The 24,643-nt window shown below is 36.2% G+C and overlaps 1 protein-coding gene across 4 annotated transcripts in view; it reads left to right on the top strand.

Annotated features, from left to right (window-relative positions):
• The window catches only part of ERC1 (ELKS/RAB6-interacting/CAST family member 1), a 425,945-nt gene that overhangs the window by 233,053 nt on the left and 168,249 nt on the right, over positions 1-24,643 (top strand). For all 4 annotated transcript variants that reach the window (XM_087814458.1, XM_016224828.2, XM_016224830.2 and 1 more), the window contains one exon: positions 6,335-6,495. In XM_087814458.1, coding sequence (XP_087670584.1) covers positions 6,335-6,495 — 161 coding nt within the window. The remainder of the gene's footprint in view (positions 1-6,334; positions 6,496-24,643) is intronic.

Below are 24,643 nucleotides of genomic sequence, written 5' to 3'. Positions count from 1 at the left end.
CTCTGAAATCAGTAAAGATATATTTTTTTAAAAAAAGATACAAAGGTATTTTTGCCAGTACATTTGAAAATTTAGAATAAATGAACAAATGCCATGAAAAATGGAATTCAGTAAAATGTGAAAAAGGAAACATGAAAAAAAATGAGTCAGTAATAAATTTCCCCCCCAAACTTCAAGCAGAGGGAGTTAAACTAGTGGTTTTTAATAAACATACAAGGAGCAAATCATTTCGGTCTGACAGAGACAGTTTTAGAAAATAAAAAGAAGGAATAAGTGATCACCAACATTTTATGAGGGTAGCATAACTTCATATAAAAACTTGACAAAGTTAATACAGGAAAGGAAAAGTTCAGGCCTGACTCAATCATGAATATAAATGCAAAATTTCTAAACAAAATATTGCCAATCAAAAATTAGTGTATGTAAAAAAGAAAAATATTCTTGAAGAAGCGTAGTTTATCTCAGGATTTTAAGATTGGTATCGATGGAAATCTTAATTACTATGGTCTACCTATTTAAAAGATGATAAAAGTCACATCATCTCAAGAAATGCAGAAAATTTATATTAATTTTTAGTTAAAATTCTTAACTGGCTAGCAATAGGAGTTTCCTTAACCTGATAGAGGACTTATTTATGGATAAACCTTTAAGCATTTCTTTTAAGATCAGGAACAAACAGAGTGCATGCCGTCATCATTCTAGGCTGTGCAGTAAGGCAAGTAACAGAAATACATTTTATAAGGATTGGAAGGAAAGAGAAAAAAACTATCATTCAGATATGATATGGTTGTCTACATAGTAAATGTATAGATAAATAACATTTAAGAAGGCTACTGGATTACAGTATCAACATACAGAAATCAGTTGCATTTCTATAACCTTTACCAAACAGATTTTTAAAAAAATAAGATACTATTTACTACAACATTTAAAAAGCATATAAAGTGCCTAAGAATAAATATCATTAGAATATTTGAGATATTTATGAGAAAAATCATACAACTTTTTGAAAGATACTGTATTGAAGTCCTAATTATATCTCTTGTGTGAACTGTTTTAGAACAGTGCCTGGAACATGGTAGGCTCAAATATTTTTTGTAGAAATTCAAGAATAGCCAAGATGCTCTTTTGAGCATCTTAGATATCAAGCCTTATAAGCTATAACAATTAAGACAATGTAATTTTGGTGCAGGAATAGGCAAACCAGTTGACCATAATAGAAAGCACAGAAACATACTTGAAAAATGTCAAAGGTGAAGATAGAATGGATTTTTAATAAATGGTATTGAGACATTGGATATCCCTATGGGGAAAATTGACATTGTACCTCTACCTCACACCATATGCAACAATCAGTTCCAGGTGGATTAAAGACTAAATGTGGCCCGGCCGGGCGTGGCTCAGCGGTTGAGCGTCGACCTAGGATCCAGGCGATCAGGGTTCGGTTCCCGGTCAGGGCACATGCCCGGGTTGTGGGCTTGATCACTGACTCTCTCAGCATTGATGTTTCTACCTCTCTCTCTCCCTCTCCTTTCATCTCTCTGAACAGTCAATAAAGATATATTTAAAAAAAAAAAAAAAGACTAAATGTGAAATATAATACTTTAAAACTCTTTGAAAGCTTCTCAGTCAGACAATCACAAAATAACATAGCAAATTGGATCGGTTAATTTTATTTGTCAACTTGACTGAACGGGGCGGGTGCCCAGGTATCTACTAAAACTCTATCCTGGGCGTTTTTGTGATGATGTCTTTGGATAAGATTAATGTTTAAATCCATAGACTTGAGTAAAGCAGATTGCCCTGCCTAATGTGGGTGGGTCTCATCCTGCTTTATTCATTCTCGTCATTGGAAGGCCTGAATAGAACAAAAAAAGTCTTCCCCTCTCCTGAGCAAGAGTAAATCCTGCCTGATTATGTTCAAACTGGGATACCAGTTTTTGCCTGCCTTTGGACTCGACCTGAAACATCCACTGTTCCTGGGTCTTGAGCCTGCAGCCTTTGGACTGGAACAACACCATCAGCTCTCTTGGGTTTCCAGCCTGCCTACTGACTCTGTAGATGTTGGCACTTGTCAGCCTCCATAATCACATGAACCAATATGTCATACTATATTAATATAGTCATACTATATTAATATAGTATGACATATTAATATTATAATGAATTATATTACTAAATATAACACTAATATATTTTGGTTTTATTTATTTATTTATCAAGGTTCTTCAGAGAAACAGAATCAACAGGATATATGTTGAATATAGTATATGTATGTGTGTATATGTACGCATAAACACGCTGTATTCAATATACTATATCTTATTGGTTCTACTTCTCTGGAAAACCCTTACTAATGCACGTGTAATAATAAACATTTTTCAGTCACATAGATTGGAGGGTTAACATGGTTGGCTCTGCTTTAGTTGCTGGGTGACTGTGGTCCTCATGGCTCATTGTAAGACCCAGCTGAGACTCAATACATTATTTTTTTTTTCCTCAATGGTAGAAACTCAGCCTAATCACACATTGCAAGCCTCATCTTGTGTCTGATTTGCTAACATCACATTGCCCAAAGCAAGTCACATCGCTAAACCAAAATCTAGGGTCAAAGAAATGTACTTTGTCCATCATGAGGCCATGGCAGTGATGTGGAAATATACTGTTACTATAGAGGAGTGAATAATTGGGACCACTACTTCAAACTGCTGAAGGCAATATGAAAGTTGGGAATATCATGATCAATGACCTTGGATATAGGAAACGATTTCTTAAACAGGATGTAAAAGTCACAAATCCTAAAATAAATGCTTAATAAATTTGATCAGATCATTTAAGATATTTCTGATTATCAAAAGACATCATAATGAGGCCCTGGCTGGGTAGCTCAGTTGGTTAGAGCGTCATCCTAATGCACCAAGGTTGTGTGTTCAATCCCCAGTCAGAGTACATATAAGAATCAATCTGTGAATGCATAAATAAGTGGAACAACAAATCGGTCTTTCTCCCTCTCTCTCCCCCTTCCCTTTCCTTCCCTTCCCCTCTCTTCCTCTCTCCCTTCTTCTCTTTCTAAGTTAAAAAAAATAAATATTTAAAAAACAGACACCATAATGAAAGGAACACATAAGCCACAAACTGGAAGAGATTTGCTACACGTGTAGTTGATGAAAGGTTGATATCTAGATTATATGTTTAAAACTCCAAATCCACAAAGATAAGAAAAACAATCTTGGGGTGGGGGTGGGAGGGTTGGGGCTTGGTGTACAGAGATTTGCTGGAGAGTTACAAGGAAGAAGTACAAATGGTCCCTAAACAATTGAAACAAGTTTAACTTCACTGATTATTATTGAAATGATAAAAGAATTTAGTAAAAGATTGAGAAATTTATAATGAAGAAATCAGGCTCTTGCCATCTGCATCCACTAATCAGTGCTATTGCTGAAAGCAAGACAGACACCTCTGTGTGTCTCTTTGTATGAACTGCAAAGCCTTACCTATGGAGTACTATTGTCGGAAAGAAAGGAAAATGGTACCCAAATCTAATAAATTCTTAAGATACAAGTTTCAGTCTATAGGAAACAGGAGAACAAGAGGAACAGCATAAATAGCACCATAAAAAAAAGTCAACTGAATCCAAAATGTGGGACATTGTATAGGACAATTGATCAGAAAAGTTAGTGTTTATTTGAGGACTCCATTGATCTCTTTGTCATCCTTACGCCACTACAACCCTGAAGCTTTGTATTCTATTTTGAAGTCAAGAAGTATGAGTCCTCCAACTTTATTTTCCTTTTTCAAGATTGCTTATATTATTCTGGCTCCTTTTAATTTCCATATGAATTTTAGGATCAGCTTGTCAATTTTTTGTGGGGGGAAAAAAAAGGACAGCTAAAGATTTTATAGGGTAGCGTTGAACCTGTAGATGGTTTGGGGGAGTATTGCTATCTTAACAATATTAAGTCTTTGATCCATGACCATGACGTCTTTCCATTTATTTAAATTTTCTTTAATTTCTTTCAATGACGTTTTGTAATCTCCAGTGTATATATCTTGTAATACTTTTGCTAAGTGCTATTCTTTTTTTCTTTTTATTGAATATAATGGATGACACTGCTTAACAAAATTATACAGGTTTCAGGAGCACAATTCTGTACACTGTATTGTGTGTTCACCACTCCAAGTCAAATCTTCCATCACCATTTCCCCCCCATACCCTCCTCCACCTTCCCCCACACCCCTTCCCTGGTAGTAATTACACTGTTTCCCATGTCAGTGAGTTTTTCTTTTCTTTTTTTTCCTTAGTCCCTCTCCCTTCCCCCTCACCCAGCTACCCCCATCCCCAGCAGCTGTCAGCCTGCTCTCTCTGTATGAGTCTGCTTGTTAGTTCATTTTGTTCATTAGAGTCCACATATGAATAAAATCGTATGATACTTGTCTTTCTCTGGCTTACTTCACTGAGCATAATGCTCTCCAGGTCCATTGATGCTCTCTGTCTACTGATGGACACTTGGGTTGCTTCCAAACCTTGGCTATTGTAAATAACACTGCAGTGAACACAGAGGTGTATATATTTTGTCAAATTAGTGTTTCTGGTTTCTTCGGATATATTCCCAGAAGTGGAATCGCTGGGTCATAAGGCAGTTAGTTTCATTTTTAATTTTGGGGTTTGACTCCATACGGCTTTCCACAGTGCTTGCACCAGTGCACCTTTTCTCCACATCCTTGTTGATTTATTGATGACAGCCATTCTGATAGGTGTGAGGTAATATCTCATTGAGGTTTTAATTTACATTTCTCTGATGATTAGTGACATTATTTATACATGCTTACTTGAGTATGCACGGAATATGTCTCCAAGTTATATAAGAAACTGGTACCATTTCTTGCCTGGGGTAGTAAAGGACAGGAGGGGAGGGAGAGTTTTTTGAGATATGTTTAAAATAAGTTCATAAAAGATGGACACATCCCACACTATATTAGAGCTTGTATAAGTGATGCTATCCAATACTGATTTTGTGTCATAAGAACATACCTTGGTATATCAGTTCAATTCCGTTTCAGATAAGATTTTACATGAATTAAACTGATAAAGTGAAATAATTTTTATTGGCAGTTTTCAAAAGGGTGGGCAGTGATATATGTTTATGTAAAGGTAGCAGATATGTGAAGATATATCTTAGATCTGCATAATATATATTCTCACAGGACCTGGGACTGAAGATGCTATTAGCTAAGTACATTAACTTGATGATGTCTGAAAAGGTACACAAAGAAGCAAAATCCATAATTATCTGTTTATTATCATTGTTTAGCAGCTGTTACCAATCAACATGGAGACTTTGGTTAGGTATGAGGTACTAAAGGGGGTCTGTTAATAACTCTGATTTGCTATATTGCAATTTTGTCTCCAAACTGCTCTTAGTTTTACTGTCACACAAATTGGTTTTATGTAGGAGTCAATGAATGGAAGATCCCCTATCTCTGCCTTCTCTCACCTCTACCTCTCAAAAGGTTTATTGTCACCAGAATTATTTTTTGCAAGCAGCAGCCTGAAAAACTCTCATGATTGGTGCAGTTGGCTGGTTGATTACCTGACTGAAGTTTGTTTTTGATAATACCGTCTCTTATCAGCATATTTTCTGCTTCTGAATTAAAATGAACATGTTTATTTAAATCTGATTTGGGAACCACCCAGAAATTACTGCAAAGTACATATCTACCTCTTAGTTTTTCATGGTTTAGTATTCTGTCTTCTTCTCCTGAGTGTTTTTTCAGGTCTTTTAAAAGTATTCTATCTGCTCTCTTATTATATATTATATGTATTTTATTGCTTCCTTCCTTGAAAAATTCTACTTCTGCCTTTAGAGCAAGAAGTTATCTGATTGCATTCCAGCTATTTCTTTAAGAAGATTCTTTTTAATGATGTAAAACAGAAAAACCATTTATGTTTATACTAAATCTGTCATTAGTCAAATTTATATCACTTATTTCCTAAAATTTTTCTATAAATAGTTAATATAATTTTGTTCTTTATATCTTTATCTGTGTTCTATTGTTATTTCCATGGAAATTTCTGGGCCATTTCTAAATAAATGCCTGAACTTGTATGTCCTTGGCATTTATCAAAAAGAAAATGACCGAAACTGAAAAGAATTACAGTGGAGGGATGATCAGAGATTTATTCAGTATTTGCTATATTTTCTTGATATATATGCCTGATCCGAAGTTTTAATGGGTGTGTATTCAGCTTTGTGGACCCGGGAGTTGCCCATCGCCCCGTCCTCGGACCGAACCCATCAGAGGCTCAGGCTTTCCCTTTCCGTGTCCACCGCAGGTGGAGGAGTTGCTGATGGCCATGGAGAAGGTGAAGCAGGAACTCGAGTCCATGAAAGCAAAGCTGTCCTCGACTCAACAGTCTCTGGCAGAAAAGGAAACTCACTTGACGAACCTTCGGGCAGAGAGAAGGAAACACTTGGAGGAAGTTCTGGAGATGAAGTAAGTGTTTTCCGTCTTCTTCCTCGTACCCGTGCTTATTAGCGGAAGCGCTTTTCCTCGCTGCCTGTTTCTGCCGCCTGTTCGTCAGCCCTGACGCTCCTGGGCGGCTTTCAGTGCTGACTTGTATTTCTCACTCCCCAGAACAAATCTGGAACAAATCCTGGACAAACAGAATTATTTTTTTACTCCTCTTCATTGAATATAAAAGTCCCCTATAGTATATGTATCTGTATCTAATTCCATCTCTGAAATTTCTCAAATCTTCTGGAAAGTTTTGGCAAGTGGTTGAGCTTATTGAGATGACTGTTGGTCCTGAGATCCCATGATGGCTAGGCGGTTTTTAAAAATATTTCTTTATTATAAACATTTCCAAAGGTAAATAAAAGTAGAGAGAATAGTATAATGAACCCCTGCACACCTATCTGCCATATTTAACAGTTAACATTTTACCACACTTACCAGTCAGTTTTTACAAAATTGTCACTTTTAGCAAGATTTTGCTGTACATATTTTCCTCCTTGCCCCACATCTTGTGGTTTTCTGACATAGTAATTTTTTGTGAAGCATATATACATCTGCTAGTACATAATAGAGGCTTCTTTTTTTCTCTGTGACTTTGAAAAATTCTGGTGTCCTCCTCAGACTAAGCATCTCTTTTGAAACTCCAGTAGGACTGTCTCCTCTACTGTTCCCAACCCGCACCCCTACCTGATTATCCATTCTCATTTTACTGAAACCAAGTCTGTCCTGGGATCCCTCAGTTACCTTTGCCTCTGCAGTTATCTGTATTTTTTTGTATTTTTTTTTTGGTCTTCTCTTCTGTCTCAGATGAGATTCTTCTTCGTAAGGCTAGCTTCTTATCTTTATCACAGATTTTAAGCACTCGTCCTTCCTCTGCACTCTTCCTCCATTAATTTTTTTCTCACATAATCCTCACTCACTTCTATTAGATCCTTCTTCTCTGCATAAATGTGCAACTTCTCTGACCTAATGTAAACAAACTTTTCTCACCCCAGCTAGTTCTTTAAGCTAACATTACCTCTTCTTTCTTGCTACTTTGAAGTATCAATGAATGTTGAATACCAGGATTATAGAGTAGTAGAGGATCTTGCCTTAGTATGAATTTTCATGGTACATGATTACTGTGATATCATGACAGCAACCCAAGAATTGAGGAAGCACATGTTGCAATGTCATCTGCTCATAACGGATTATTAGGCCACAGTGCAAGGTTAAGAGATTCTAACCTTTTAGCAAGCTTTACAGATGATTTGGTCTTCGAAGTGGTGAATATTTGAAGCAGAAATAAATTGATATGCTGGGGGAATAGGGAGAGGTTAGGGTTCTGAGTGTCATCATGAGAGAAATGTTTACAAATATACTTCTCAGGAGCAAGTTAGTGAAAGAGGTATAAGACAAGTTTTTTGTCATGGGTTGTATAATTCGAAGCTTGATATTTTGGATGTGGAGTAGAAGACATAACTCTTGGGTGATAAAGAGTAAAGTCATTAGATTTGAAGAGGTCTGGGAACCATTCCTAGAACACGGTAGAAGATAGAGTTAAGAAAATTAAATCAGCGCTTAAAGTAAATAAGAAAATTGAAGAAGGGTGAATATAATTTGGGGGAAAACAAGGTATCATATGTGATTTTTCAAAACAGAAACTGGTCCTGCTAAAACAACTGTGTTTTGTGTGTATGTGTGTGTGTATTTTGTTTTTGTTTTCTCTCTGTATTAATATCTTGACTTGACTTGTCAAATCTTTCCCACTAAGTTCAAATGACTATTTATAGGAAGATAGTAGTGTTATTTGTCTAAGAATTTTCTTTTATTATTAGGACTTTGAAACGATATGAAATACTTTTCTAAAGAATGCTCGACTTTAAACCATGCAAAGGGAACTGTGTGTAATTTGTTTTTCACGCCACAGTACTAAACTGTATTATGAACTTCCCTTGCCAACCTAGGTTGGAGATTACATTTTTGAAAAATACTATGATTAGCAAAACTTTTTTTGGTAGGATCAGGCACTTGTATACAGTAAGGCATGGGATAAGTAATTAAAGTGTACAGAGACATTTATATAAGTAGTATAGAAATTTAATAAACATTAATAATAAAAGTTCTGGAAATGAAGTGTAAAAACCTGACTCCAACAGATGACATATCTCTTCTATCACTTTCTTCAATTGCTCAGGATTTATTACTGTGGCATCATGTTATGTTCTTAAGTTTTCCACAAGTTTTGTGTCGTTCAAGTTTATCAACTTAAATTTTTAAAGTAGTTCTTGCTTTAATTTGCACTTATATTTCCCTGTTTTTGTCTTTCATTTTCAATCTTATAATAGTTGTTTAATGCCTTGTTTGAATAAATTACCCCAGTGCTTTAGGCCTAATCCTCTAGAGACTGGTGGTTCTTAACAGGTGATCTCTGTTTGCATTGCCCTGCAACCCAAGCCACTTAGTTCTACCAAGTGTGGGGAGCAACAGTTATTCTGTTCTTTTCATCTAGAACAGTGAATTAAAACCCTATTTTTTTTTAATGTAGATTTTAAAACTTTGGCATAAAAGTAAATATAAAGTAATGACTCATAAAAACTCAGTTGAAAACTGTACAATTAACCTAAGCATAATTACACACAAAACACTATGAATGACAGATTGTGGATTCTGGTAATGAACTTTCTATTCCTTTTCACTGTGAAGCTGCCCAAGGGAATAGACATTTTTCTGTGACATTCGGGACCCCTCTCCATATATTGAACAAGTTGTGCTAATCGTCTGTCCAGTGTTGTGGGTGTCTCAATTTCTACAACTTTGCTCAGAATTTACTTCATTCCTATGTCAATTTGTAAGGATTTAACTTCCTCCAAGTAGTTTTGCGTGATATCTGCCTCTAATTACTTACGGCAGCTCCTAAGAGGATACTTCCCGGAATAAAAGAGACTGAGTCTGAATTCTGACTCCAGCACTTATGAGCTCTGTAACTTCATCAAGTTACTTACCCTCTCTATTCCTCAGTCTCCTCATTTTAAAAATGGTAATAATGATTGTTTCTGCTTCATATAGTTTTTATGACAATAACATAAGAAATTATTAATATATAGAATTGAGAACAGTGCCTAGCACAGGGAGCACTTAATAGTAGGCATTATTAGCTTGTTAAGTATTTCCTGGTGATGATTTGCAGGAAAACAAAATTATTTAAGCAAAATTTAAAAGGAGAAAGGCAATATCTTACTTTTGGAGAACTTGAAATGTAGAAGAAATATCAGGGCAATGCAATGTGCAAAAGATACCAAAACATGCATATATATGACTGAATCTAGAATAAGAAGTCTTTTTTTGAGGAAAAGGCTTTGGCCCATTTGTATAAAAAATTCTTTGGTAAAGCACTAGAGAATAGTCTAGTTTTTTATAATAATCCTGACCTAGTCAAATCAAAAGGAATGTCTTAATAGTTCTTTTCTATGCCTAGCATTTATGATTATAATTTTTGAGTATCTATTACAGATAAATGGTGGCCTTGAATTCAGGGAGATGTGAAACCGTTCACTTGGTAGCCTGCCAGTGATTATTCAATAGAAGCATGTGAGCTGGTTAGCTAGCCCTAAAGAGAAGGAATGTTTTTCTTGGCAGTTCCCACATTGGCTCTTCTTTTCCTTGTGCTGTGGTTTTGTTAGCCATTATTTTTTTTATTCCACTTTTATGTTAGCCCCTTTTCCTAAGAAAGAAAGGATGAGTGGGAGAAGGGGAAAAATAATAAATGTCTACTCTAATAACCATAATAAATTTTAAGTATTAGTTCAGGTTATGAGCTTCACTATTAAGATTTCTAGATGAGCTGACTCATTTTTTACTACCCTGCGTTTAAACTCCTGCTAGTCTCACCATTACAAATAAAGCTTAAAAGACTAATTTTTCATTTGGAATAAAATTTTTATCAAACTATGAATTTGAGTACTCTGAGAACTGGTTTGTTAGGGGAGGTGGCAGAAGAGCTCTTTAGTTTCATTGAGAATCCAGAGCTGATTGATAAGTAGCATCCCATTGTTAAATTTGGCAGAGAAATCCAAACCTCTGTGGGCTAAAGTATATACTCTTGAGATGCCTTTTGGCTAAAGAAACATCTGACTTCCCACAAACAGAAAATAAATTTTTATATGTACCTAACAAGAGTCCAATAATATAATCTGGCCCAGCTGGCATGGCTCAGTGGTTGAGCATCGACCTATGATCCAGGAGATTGCAGTTCAATTTCCAGTCATGCTCGGGTTGGGTTGCAGGATCGATCCCCAGTAGGGGGTGTGCAAGAGGCCCCCCCATCAATGATTCTCTCATCATTGATGTTTCTATCTCTCTCTCTCCCCCTCTCCCTCCCTCCCTATGAGATCAATAAATACATTTTAAAATAATAATATAATCTGAATTCTGACATTTAAAAAATTCTTGCCTGTTAAGAGAGAAAAATAGACTATGCTTAGGACTAAGAAAGCTATAGAAAATAGTTACTGGAAAAAGTTCAGGCTATTTGGGGATGGAATAATTCGGTGATCAGTCTATTATACCCTGAATTATTAAAAATTTATTTTAAATTATTTTATCTCAAGGTATCCTATAGTATTTCATTTTAAAATTTATTGTAGAGTTGCTGGCATTTTAAAAAAACAAACCCACTTGTGGATTTATAACCGTCTTCCAAATTAACCGCAAAATTGAAAATAGTTATGCAAATTATAGCCTAGTAGCAATATAAGAACACCTGTTCTTTTTGTAAAGCCACACTTATTTATACTTCCACCAAATGCTTTTAGAGTCATTAGACAAATGATATAGAACTTCTAGGTCATTTTTCACAATGACCTAAAATATTAAGGTTTAAATATCGTATAGGAAATCACATAAATTAATATAAAAACTCCCTACACTTGAATTGAAAAAAGAAAACAAAGTATATGTACAATATAGCTATAAACAAATTACACTAGTGGGACTAATCATAATTAAAATTATAAAGCAAAGTTTGTATGATCTATAATCATATCCCTTGGGACTTTGGGATTTGCTCCTTAGTCTTAGTTAACTCTTTAGTTCTGCCTTCCCATTTTCTACCCTGATATCCAACTTTTTTATGCTGTCCACCTTAAAGAATGTGTGATCTGGACTGTTTCTAATATCTTTCCTCGTCAGAACAAACAGTTTTAATTGGAGTTCTGAGTTGTTATAGGACAGTAGTGTAAACATATTTATTAAATGGAGTAATTATTAGAGTTCCTTACCTCTTCCCACTTCTAAATTTTGACAATGATGCTCAGCTTCTCACAAGATGAGGCATATGTATTACAAATACTTTTTTTCAAATATTTTTATTTTCTTGTGACCTAAGTTGGAATTAATTGCAAATTACCCTAAATATTCCTTGCCTTTCTCCTCCCTTACACCTAAGTCCATTCCACCTTTTAGCCATTTAGGTCAGGTGTAACCTCCAAACAGAAGAAACCACATTCTTTATAAATTATTCTGATGATTTTTTCATGTAAAAAAGGCTCAGATGGCTGGAGTAATCTTTCAGTAGCAAGCAAAGAACTGAGCTTTTTTGATAAAGGCCCCTAAAGTGCCTCCCTTTTCCAGGTTTTATAATTCTTTCTCTCTCCCTATTAACATATGATTTGTGTGCAAGACTGTCCTCCCCTGTACAGGGATCAGATTAAGAATATAGGTCATCCTTTCAGCCAAAGGGGAAAGGAATGGGATAACTGACCTATTTCTTCCTATTTTTTCCTCCACTGGAGGTGGAGTGTCAACCCTAGTCTCTTCTGTTAAATATATATGACTCAATTAAAAGGTTAACTGTTTTAGGTAGGTAACCTAATGCCTTAACCTAATGGCAATACCCATAGCGATGGTAAGAAAATCTGTTTACTAATATACCAGTATGAGAAGTGTTTGGTGTTTCGGATTTTTAAAAAAATCTCCTTTCAGGATCTTCCTTTTCAGTGTTCCTCAGAGAATATCATGTAGGTAATTACTCATTCTGTAAATGGGTAAAAACTTCCCTCAAGCTTTGGATGTAAAAGATACTTATTCATTTAAGCATAACCTTTTCCTATCAGAGGATCCTGAGTACAACAGTATTATAAGATGCTGTTCGTACCAAAGGGTGTGTTTACATTTTGACCCAGTTTGCTTACCCATAGAACAGGGATAATAATAGTTGGACCCACCTTATTGTTGTGAGGATTAAATGAGATGAAGTAATGAAAACACTTTGAAATTGGTGAGGCTGAATATTTGCAAAACAATACAACTGAAAATCCAATCCAATTCACACTTAATTTTTCAGGTCTGTAGTTTTTTCATTCTGAAATAAAAGGATTTCCTAAATCTCTAAGATCCCTGTGGTTTTAAAAATTATATAGTTCTTTGACTAGGTGACCTTCTCAGATCTCTTAATACTATAATTGTAAATATTCTGAATAAATAAAAAAAGTAACATATATAAACAGTATACTGAGAAGTTAGGGGTCAGATATCCATGAATTCTTGGCTGAGGACTAGGGTACACATTCCCTGGATGAGACTCCCCAAGCCTTAGCAGAGGTTGGATGATATGGGGATGAAAGTGGAATTGTGATACTGGAAGTAGAGCAATGCTGGGGAATTTGGACTTGCAACGCAGTCAAAGTAGCAAAGTCCTGTTTAAACTTCAGACATCTTGCCGCAATAACAGAAAAGCTAGGGTTTAGGAGTAGAAATTATGACCTATATTAAAGCCTACTATAGATCTAGCCTAACAAAACTTAAAGCCGCCAGAAAGTCTATAGGACTAGACATAGAATTCTGGGGATGACTCCCACCAAGATAGAGAGGTTGGGAAATACCCTGAGCTTTTAACAGATCACCCTATCAAAGGATAAATCCAAATCCTATACATGATCAAGATCAACTATTAACTGAATTACTTACTAGACTAAAAATCATTGCTCCGTAGAATAAAATAGCAGAATACAGAGCCTTTACAATGTATCATCTGCAGTATGGTGTGTTGGACTTTAAAAATTGCCAGACATGCAGAGAAACAGTAACATATGACCCATAGTGAACAAAAACATATAGTAGAAATCAACTCAGAGAAGCCCTAATGGATTTAACAGATAAAGACTTTAAAGTCACTGTTATGAATATGCTTAAAAGACTTAAAGGAAAGTGTCATATTGACAATAGAAGAGATAGGAAACCTTTAAGAAAGGAAAACTATTTTTAAAAAATGAAAATTGAAAACTGAAATTGAAGTGAAAATTTCACTGGTGGTCTCAATGACAGATTAAAGCTGTCAAAAGAAAGAGTCTCTAAATTTTTAAACAGATCAATGGAAATTATTCAGTCTGAGTAACAAGGAGAAAAAGTGTTTTTACAAAATGAACAGAGCCTCAGTGACATGTTATCAAATGGGCTAACATATGTGTAACTGGAACTTTAAAAAGATAAAAGAGTGAGAAAGGGCAGAAAGAAAATTTTGAAAAAATTATGTCTGAAATAGTTCTCTAATTTGACTTAAAATATATTGATTTAAAAAGGTATATGGGAAATCTCCGTGCCTCCTTCTCAACCTAAAACTGCTCTTAAAAAAGAAAGTCTTGAGCATCATGGTCAAGTGAGTAAGACCTCTTGGTTACAACTACCCTTGAAGTTACAACAGGTTGGACAAACTATATAATTCCACAAAGGACTTCTTGCTCAATACACACATGTCTGAGACATCCACACTCTGATACATCTGAAGCTGGGCATATTGGGACGAGCAGGTTGTGGGGAAACGGAGGGAGTTTTAGGCAGAGCTTGAAGCTCGCTGTAGCCTTAGCAGACACAGTAGCAGGGGAGACTTGGGGTTGCAGTACACCCACTTGACGTCCTAGAGGGCCAGAGGGGCAGAAACAATATTCTGGCCTGAGTCACCTGTGTACACTGTGGCTAAACCCAGTGACCAGTGGAGATACAGATGTGTGGAAAATGAGGTCTAATGGGCACCATTACTAGGAAAAGCGCAAAGCCACAGAGGAGCCAATCTGCCTCCTGGCTGCCCTCGCTCATTGCAGTGGAACCTGGTGGGGGCAGCAGGGCATTGCTGTCAGCCTCTGGGTGTACAGGAGGGAGCACTAGTATCTTGCAGGCCCAGAGCCCCAATACCAGCCACATCCCGCCAAGAGTTGGTGCTCTGAGACTGAGACAACTCAGCTACGAGGGGATGTCCACCTCCTTGGGAAATAGGAGGCATTCTCCAGGGCTAAGGCAACACAGCCCCACTAAGATACCGGAGGTCCCAGTAAAGCTGGTAAGAGAAAACAAAATGTGTACTATTTCACCATTTACTGGAAAACAAAGGAAAGACCTCTACTTATCAACCTGCTGAATTGTTAAAAATAAAGCAGTACATAAAAAAAATAGTTCAGTTGCCTTAAATGTCCAGAGAAACAACCTGTCAAGTACCATGAATAATCAAGGTAATAAAGGAGCTTGAGAGAGAATGAAAAATCTCCAGAAACCAAACTCAAAGACATGGCAGATTTAGATATAAATGATAAAGAGTTCAAGATTGTAGTTCTGGAAAAACTCAGGGAGATGCAAGACAACTCAAAGGCAGGTCAGTGAGCTCAGAAATAAAATCAACAAGCAAAAGGAGTACTTTATCAAAGAGATTGAAATTATTTAAAAGAACCAAGCAGAAATTCTGGAGCTGAAGAACTCAGTAAATGAAATGAAGAATGAATTAGAGAGCTTCATAAACGGAGTAGATCAAATGGAAGAGAGAATTAGTGAGCTTGAAAATAGAAATCTTAGAAGTAACTCAGGTGGAAGAAGAGGGAGGACTGAGAGTTAAAAATAACGAAAGAACTCTATGAGAACTATCTGACTCCCTTAGAAAGAGCAATATAAGAATAATGGGTATACCAGAGAAGAAGAGAGTGTTCAAACAAATAATTAATGGGAACTTTCCTATCCTATGGAAAGACCTGGACCCTCAAATTCAAGAGGCCAACAGAACACCTAATTATCTCAATGTAAAAGGACCTCCATCAAGATATATCATATTAAAAATGTCAGAAGTTAATGACAAAGAAAGAATTCTCAAGGTAGTCAAGAGAAAAAACACTATAAGGGAGACTTCATTAGATTATCATCGGATCATAAGCTAGGAAAGAGTGGAATCAAATATTCAAAATATTGAGAGAAACCACCAGCCAAAAATAATATATCCAGCAAATTTATCCTTTTAGTTATGAAGGAGAAATAAAGGGTTTTCCAGACAAAAAAAAAAAAAGTTGAGGGAATTTACCTCCACAAGACCTAAACTACAAGAGATGTTTAAAGGGGCTCTTCTACCTGAACAATAAGATAAAAGGATATGAAACTGGGAGTAAGATGATAGATGGAAGCAGGAAACTGCAACGCTATTTCAGAATAGGGCATTAAACAATTAAAAAGCTTAAGGGGGGGAAGCATAAAAAAAAAAAAAGACTATGGTTTCTACAATTTGGAAAGTAATGCATTGCACAAAGGGCTAATTTGTGACAATAGTAGCATAAAAGGGGAGAAAGTAAAGTACTGAACTTTCATGGGTGAATGAAGATAAGATGCAGTCAGAAGAAAAAGGACTATTATGTGCTATATGAAACTTTTTTACATAAACCTAATGGTAACCATAAAACAAAAATCCTAAACTGAAATGCGTAAAAAGGAAACAGAAGAAGAAATAATAGAAAACCACCGAACTAAAATAGCTTACAGAAACATGGAAAAAGAAACAATGGAGATGCAGAGCAACCAGAAAACAAAAGATAAAATAGCTGTAACATGTCCTCATATATCAATATTCACCCTAAACGTAAATCAACTGAATTCACCAATCAAAAGATGCAGATTAGCGGGATGGATTAAAAAATAAGACCCAACTATATATGTTGCCTTCAGGAGACCCATCTCAGCTATAAAGACAATCATAGACTCAAAGTGAAGGGATGGAAGATGATACCCTAAGAAAATGGCATGCAGAGAAAAGCAGGTGGAGCCATACTTATATCAGACATAATATATATCATGATAAAAAAAATTTACAAGGGACAAAGAAGGACATTTTATAAGAATTAAGGGAACAATTCACCAAGGTGACATAACACATCAATATTTAGGCACCCAACCTGGGAACACCAAAATATATAAAATAATTACTAACAGACCTAAAGGGAAAAAAGAACAGAAATACAGTTATAGTAGGAGACCTGCATACCCCACTGAGAGCAATGGATACATCATCCAAATAGAAAGTCAGTAAGGTAATGCTCGCCTTACCTGACACATCAGATCAAATGGACATAATGGATGTTTATAAAGCTTTCCATCCCGAAAGGACTAAATATACTTTTCAAGTGCACACAGAACATTCTCAAGGATAAATCATATATTGGGGCATAAAACTAGTTAAATAAATTTAAGACGATTAAATCATATCAAGCATATTTTCCAACTACAATGTTATGAAACTGAAAATTAGCTACAAGAAGAATGATGGAAAAACTACCAATATGTGGAGATTAAACACCATGCTACTGAGCAGTTAACTATTGGGTCAAAGAAGTAAGAGATCAAATGATACATAAAGAAAAATGAAAACAATATAACATACCAAAATTTTGAGGATGAGGAAAAAGTGGTACTAAGAGGAAAGTATATAACATTACAGGCCTGCCTCAAGAAACAAGAAAAATCTCAAATAAACAATCTAGCATTATACCTTAAAGAACTGGAAAAGGAAGAACAAAAACAAAGCCTACCGTACAAGGAAGGAAATAATAAAAATTAGAGCAGAAGTAAATGAAATAGAAGTCAAAAGAACAAGAGAGAAAAATTAAGAAATGAACTGTTTTTTTTTAAATAAAAAAATTGACAAAACCCTAGTTGGACTCAAATGGAAAACAAAACAAAACACTCAAATGGATTGAATCAGAAGTGAAAGCAGAGAAGTTACAATGGATACCATGGAAATACAAAGGATTATACAAGAATACTGTGGAGTACTTTTTTCACTAGTGAATTCTACCAAACATTTAAAGAAGATTTCATGCCTATTCTTTGTAAATTCTTTCTAAAAAATGAACTAGAAGAAATACTTCCTAACTCACTTCATGAGGCCAGCATTACCCTGATGCCAAAACCAGGCAAGGACAACTCAAGAAAAGAAAATGACAGGCCAATACATCTGACAAACATAGATACAAAAGCCCTAAACCACGTACTAGCAGATCGAATACAACAATACATTAAAAAGGTAATACACTGTGATCCAGTGGCTTCATTCCAGTGTGGAGGAATAGTTCAGCATATGCAAATCAAACAGAGTGATGCACCACGTTAATAAAATAAAAGGTTAAAATCATGGGGTCATATCAAAGGATGTAGAAAAAGCATTTAACAACACACAACATCCATTTATGATTAAAATACTCAATAAAATGGGTATAGAAGGAAAATACTTCAACATAATAAAGGCCATATATGACAGACCCTCAGGAAACATCATACCCAGTGATGAAAATCTGAAAACTTTTGCTCTGATTTTGGGAACAAGACAAGGATGCCCACTCTCACCACTCTTATTCAACGTAGCACTGGAAGCCCTAGCCAGAGCAGTCAGTCAAGAGAAAGAAATAAAAGGCATCCAAGTCAGGAGTGAAGGAGTAAAACCGATCATTCTATATATAAAAATCCCTAAAGACTCCACCAAAAGAGTATTGGAAACAATAAACAAAGTTGCAGTATACAAAGCCAACATACAAAAAGCCGTTGCATTTCTATATACTAACAATGAAATATCAGAAAATATTTTGGAGAGGGGAACAACAAACAAGAAGGGAGAGGTTTTTTTTGTTACCTTCGTTCAGAATATTTATCAGAAGTGTAAGTTTCAATTTAGACCAAATTTATTTTTAGTATGTTAGTTTTTTCCCTCCTTTCCTTTTCTAATTTTTGTTGGCCTTTACTTTTCTTTCATGAAATCTTCAAAATCCATAGCAAGGATTTTGATTGCTAATCATTAGACAGATTTTCTCTTACAGAATTTATGCCATTTATTATGGGATGAGATAAATTATAACTCTCTTGAACCAAAATTTTATGTGGAAAGGTCACAAGGGGCAGTGATGAAAGAAGTGCTTGCCCCTCTTCCTCTCTATTTCGGAAATGTTATTTTGTTCTTTTAAATATCTGTAAGGTGGAAAGTTAATCCTGCTTAAAAACTTTTATTTTTACTAAAACCTTATAGAATAGTTTATTTTTCCAGTATGCTTTTAAGAAAAATAAAAGTTTCTGTTCCCAGCCTGCTCATGATATCCAGCTCCTGTTGCTTTGGCTCAGAGTTCCATTCTACCTCATGATAAACACCTTCGTATCTTATTATGTCCTAAACTCTGTTAGCTCTAGGAGCAGACTTACAGAGGAAACTCACTGTACTATTTAAATGAGCCATGACAATCCTGGGAGTGGAATTTACTGCTGGGAAGTAGACCAGGTGATATTAAAGAGGTTTGTTCCATGTAGTAATTGCTCAGCCCATTAATATTGAAGTAGAAACTGGAAGAATGAACCTCTTTGGCTACGAATTTTCTGAAGAGATAAGACAGTCCCTTTGTGCTTATGTATTTCTATCACCCTATGTAAAATTATGCTGGAAAGCATGTCATTTATAGGTCTGCTTTTTTATTTTTCATTTTTTCAGCCTTAATATGAGTAAACTCTTCAGTACTAAAATTCTAAGACACTAGAGAATGGATTAAATTGTTGTATTATTAAGTAGACTCTATAACTCTTCTTGCTAAAGATGAAGTCCTACTGTGATGAAGTAATACGGTTCAAAACTGTGAATAATTTCCAGATGTGGAAGAGTGCCTAATTTGAGAGTTTCTTTAACAGGGCAAATATACATAGAGGCATACCTTGGACATATTGCGACTTCTAGTCCAGACCATTGCAATAAAGCGAGTATCACAACAAAGCAAGTATCATAGTAAAACAAATGGTGAGAATATTTTTGCTGGTGGTGGGTCTTGCCTTCAATTTGTGAAAAAAAAAGGAACATCTGTGAAGCACAAAAATGAAGTGCAATAAAATGAAGTATGTCTGTATTTTAGTTGGATCTGTTCTAATTAAGTGTGTTTTCCTCTCATTTTATTGTTATTCTGTCTGTTAGAAAGTATCCAGATAATTGCATCACACACAACCTTTTATGTACCATGACATGCAAACAATAGAAATAGGTTGGCCTGGTTGTTTTGTGGAGGTTTCATCTACAGATAGTGTGGACAAATACCCTCTCCCCAGTCACCATTCTTCAAGGTGCTGATGGCCTCTCTAGAGCAAGAGCAGCCCTAGAGACCATTTATAACATGCCAGTGCTCATTAGTATCCCATCTCTTTTATAAGTAAGATAAGGACTATTTTAGCAGATTGTTAGCTTCTTTGGATTGAAAATAAAGACCAATTTAAATTTTTTTCCTGAAGAAAGCCAATGAGGTCACTTAATTTGGAACCAATAAATAAGGAATAGTCAGTTTAGTAAGTGTTGGATAAAGTAAGTTTTTGTGTGGAGTGAGTCTATTGAGTCATCATATATTTTCTTCTTCCTTTTCAACTCCTCCTCCTCCTCCCCAACATTTGTGATTTTTCAGCAGGATGCTTTGCTAAGCCTACAGGTCCTAGAATAATGGTTGAGAGGGTGTTTGTTGTTTCTTAGTACTTGGGACTGAGATAATTTACACATTGAGTTTGTTCATTTTTTTTTATTGATCCGAGAGAGAGAGAGAGAGAGAGAGAGAGAGAGAGAGAGAGAATGTGAGAGAGCAACATCGATCAGTTGCCTTCCTGTCACGCCCTTACCTGAGGTCGAACCCCCAACCTGTGTATGTGCCCTGACAAGGAATTGAACCCACCACCTTTTGGTGTACAGGTGGATGCTCCCGCCAATTGAGCCACACTGGCCAGGGCTACACATCGAGCTTTGAATGAAGTAACTTCTTTCCTTTACAGCTAACTCGAGGGTGTCATTAGTGTGTAGGAATTTCTTTGCTATAGCAGCACTTCTTATTCTACCACTGTTTGCTTTGGACCCTTCCCTGTTGCATCTTGCTAATAATGACATCTTTGTTTTCACTTTTAAAGCGTAAGAAGGTGCCAGAGCTGTGAGTGGGGTTCTTTGTTTGTTTGTTTGTGTTCATTTTGCACTAATACCAGAGAAACCACTTAGTTACCAGTTACAGTTTAGGTAAGCTGATGATTCCCTTATGCCGCCCCAAAGTTTCTATTTAAAATTGAGTGTATTTTACTTGCTCTTTAGGTCAGAGGAATCATATCCTCTGTGGTATTCCTCCTCCATCTCAGCTTCTTAAAGAAGTACTATAAAAAGAGCTTTCAACTTAGAAAGCACTGTATATTTTATTGACTAGAACTGAACTGAACTGTAGGCTAATAAAAAGTGCCAAATGAAAATACTGCATTCTATTGTAGATGTAATGGAGTGTGAACAGTAGTAGCTTTGATTCATTGTAAATCCCATCTGAATACTGACAACATGATTCAGAATATCAGGAGATGAATCCCAGCGGTAACATTCGAGTGAACGTTCATAGTGCATATGTAAGACCTTATTTCAATATTTTAAAAATAGCAGTATTTGCTCATTAAGTAGGACAATGTCCGAGGCTCTGGCAGGATGAAAGGTGAGCAACTACTCAGTGGTAGTATTTTTGCAGTTGGGATTCTTTTTCTTTTTTAGCAATAAGTTTTTTGTATGAATAGTTATGATTACTTCATAGACAATTTTTCCTTTGATCCCAGAGTGTTGTAGCAGAGTAGAAGCAGGTAAAGACCAGAAATAAAAAAAACACTTGTATTCAGTTATATTAAACTGAGGAATTTTTAATGAAAAGCAAGATGCATTTATGTTGTTCCACATGCACAAAATGAAAAACTACTTGAAATTTCCTCAAACTTAAATGCTAGAGTTTATCTTATAACTTCTTTTTAAAAGTCCATTTAGCCCGGGCCAGTATGGCTTAGTTGGTTGGGCACTGTCCCATGCACCAAAAGCTTGTTGGTTCGATTCCTAGTCAGGGCACATGCGTGAGTTGTAGGCTTGATTCCTGGTAGGGAGTGTGCAGGAGGCAGCCGATCGATGTTCCTCTCACATTGATGTTTCTCTCTCTCTTTCTCCATCTCCCTCCCTCTCCCTGCCTCTCTCTCAAAAATAAATAAAAAAATTCTTTATTTTTAATTTTTTATATTTAACTTTTTTAAAAGTTTATCTTTATTGTTGAAAGTATTACAAGTACCCCCATTTTTTCCCCATTGATCCCCTCCACCCCTCATCTGCTCTGCCCCCAACCCACTGGGCCTTCACCGCACTATTGTCTGTGTCCATGGGTTATGCATATTATAAGTTCTTTGATTAATCTCTCCTCACCCAACTCCCCCACCCCCGCCATCCCACTGAGATTCATCAGTCTGTTCCATGCTTCTGTGTCTCTGGATCTGTTTTGTTTATTAGATTCCACATATGAGTGAGATCATGTAAAACTGATTCAGGAAGAATCAGAAAACCTGAATAGGCTAATAACAACAAATGAAATAGAAGCAGTGATAAAAAAAAAAAAAAAAAACTTCCAGCAAACAAAAGCCCTGGTCCAGATGGCTTCACAAGGGAGCTTTTTAATTCTTTAAATTGTAGGGTTAGATAATTTACTAAAAATGTTTCTTGCTTTTTGAAGTAGGCCTGTAGTGCTGTGAACTTTCCTCTTAGGACTGCTTTCACTGTGTCCCAAAGATTTGGGATTATGTGTTCATTTTTGTTTGGTACCAGGAAGTTTTTGATTTCTTTCTTGATCTTATTGGTAACCCATTCATTGTTTCATAACATGTTCTTTACTCCCTGTGTCTGAATGATTTTGAGTGTTTTTACTGTAGTTGATTTCTAATTTCATGCCATTGTGATCTGAGATGCTTGATATGATTTCAATGTTCTTGAACTTCTAGAGACTGGCTTTGTGTCCTAACATGTGGTCTGTCTTTGAGAATGACCCATGTGCACTTGAGAAGAATGTATATTCTGCAACTTTGGGGTGAAATGTTCTGTAAATGTCAATTAAATCCAACTAATCTAGTGTGCCATTTAGAGTCACTGTTTCTGTGTTGACTTTTTGTCTGGAAGATCTATCCAGTGAAGTCAGTGGGGTGTTAAAGTCCACGACTCTGACTATATTGCTGTTGATCTCTCCCTTAAAGTCCTTAAGGTTGTATTTTTTAAAGTCCAATTTATTTATAATAGGGCAGAGGTTCCCAAACTCTTCTGGTTCCAGAGCAGTCAGTAAATTTTTCATGACCTCTAGGCCAAAAGAAATACATAACATGATGTATTCAGTCCTTTTATCTAATACCATAGTGATGAGAGGACACATTAAGCAAATAATTTAATTATATCTAATTAATATCAAATTAACAAAATATTGTATTAAATGAACATTTATAATAGGGATCCTGGCTAATCTGCAGTGATCTTTGCTGTGAAGTAGCATTTAAGACCTGAGGAATGAGAGTGATGTCAGTAAAATGGTGGCATAGGAATTTCTGGCACTTTTGCCCCTGCCAGAAACATCAGTTTAAACAACTGTCCCTGCATGAGAATACCTTCAGAGGACTTCCAAGGTTTCATATGAAATATTACAGCACTTGCATGAAGCATGGAAATAAAACACATTGAGGAGGGTAGAAAAGATGGATTCACACTACTCCCATCACCCCTCCACCAAGCCCAGGCAGCCTAGCGCAGAGCGCATCACCCTCCCCATGGGAATAGGAGAATAAGGTACGCATTCAGTTTCACCATGTACCTAAGTTGATCCACCCCAGCACCAGGCCAACTCCTGTAGCCTTAGATGTTCCCTGTGGGCTCCTGCAAACCCAGGCAGCTACTTTGACCCAGTGCTCCTGATGGACTCTGGTGAACTCAGGCTTCTGACACATCCCTGTCCTAGCTCCCATGGTCCTGGGTGGCTCCTGTGGCCCCAGGCTTCTTGTTAGCCCCTGTGAACCCAGGTTCCAGGTGGGCACCTATAAACCCAGGCTTCCCCATTTGGATCAGCACCAAGCTGACTACCACAGACTAACCTCTGGTATAGGGCTTATCTGTAGCAGCTAGTCTGTAAAGACTGGCAAAGGTGCCCACTTTCTCAAATGCACAGATATCAATGTAAGGCTAAAAGAATCGTGAATAATCAAGGAAACATGACTGCCCCAAAGGAAACTAATAAAACTCCAGGGACTGACCCTAAAGAAATGAAGACCTGTGAATTGTCTGAGAAAGAATTCAGAATAATCAGTATTCCTAAGGAAATTCAGTGAGCCACAAGAAAACACAGACAACTAAATGAAATTAGGAAAATAATGCATGAAAAATTCAGCAAAGAAAAACGATTTTAAAAGACCCTACAGTTGAGCAATATATTGACTGAACTGAAGAGTGCAGTAGAGAGCTTCAACAAACAGTAGACTCTACCAAGTGGAAGAAAGAATTACTTAACGATAACAGAGGCCATTTGAAATTCAGTCAGAGGAGAAAAAAAGAAAAATGTATGAAAAGAAGGGAGGAAATCCTACATGAATTATGGGATACCATTAAAAGAAACAATCTACATTATTGAACTCCCAGAAAGAGCAGAGTGGGAGAAAGCAACAGGAAGCTTATGAAATACATAATTGCTAAGAACATCCCAAATCTGCAGAGATATTTGGACATTTACGTTAATGAATCTAATAGGTCACCACAAAATTTCAACCCAAAATGACCTTCTCAAAGACACTTTATAATAAAACTGTCTAAAATTAAAGACACAGAGAATTTTAAAAACAGTATAAGAGAACCTCCATAAATCTGTAAGTGGATTTCTCATCAAAAAATTTGCAGGACAGGAGAGTGTTCAATGATATGTTTAAACTGCTAAAAGAAAAAAATTGCCAACCAAGAATATTTTGTGCGGCAAAGTTGTGTTTTAGGAGTGAAGAAGGGATTAAGACTTGCCCCCAACAAATGAAAGCTGAGGGAGTTTAT

Source organism: Miniopterus natalensis, chromosome 2 (assembly GCF_054644295.1).
Source record: "Miniopterus natalensis isolate mMinNat1 chromosome 2, mMinNat1.hap1, whole genome shotgun sequence".
Taxonomy (NCBI): Eukaryota; Metazoa; Chordata; class Mammalia; order Chiroptera; family Miniopteridae; genus Miniopterus; species Miniopterus natalensis.
The sequence above is the reverse complement of the archived record's forward strand: the minus strand, read 5'-3'. Positions and strand labels throughout refer to the sequence as shown.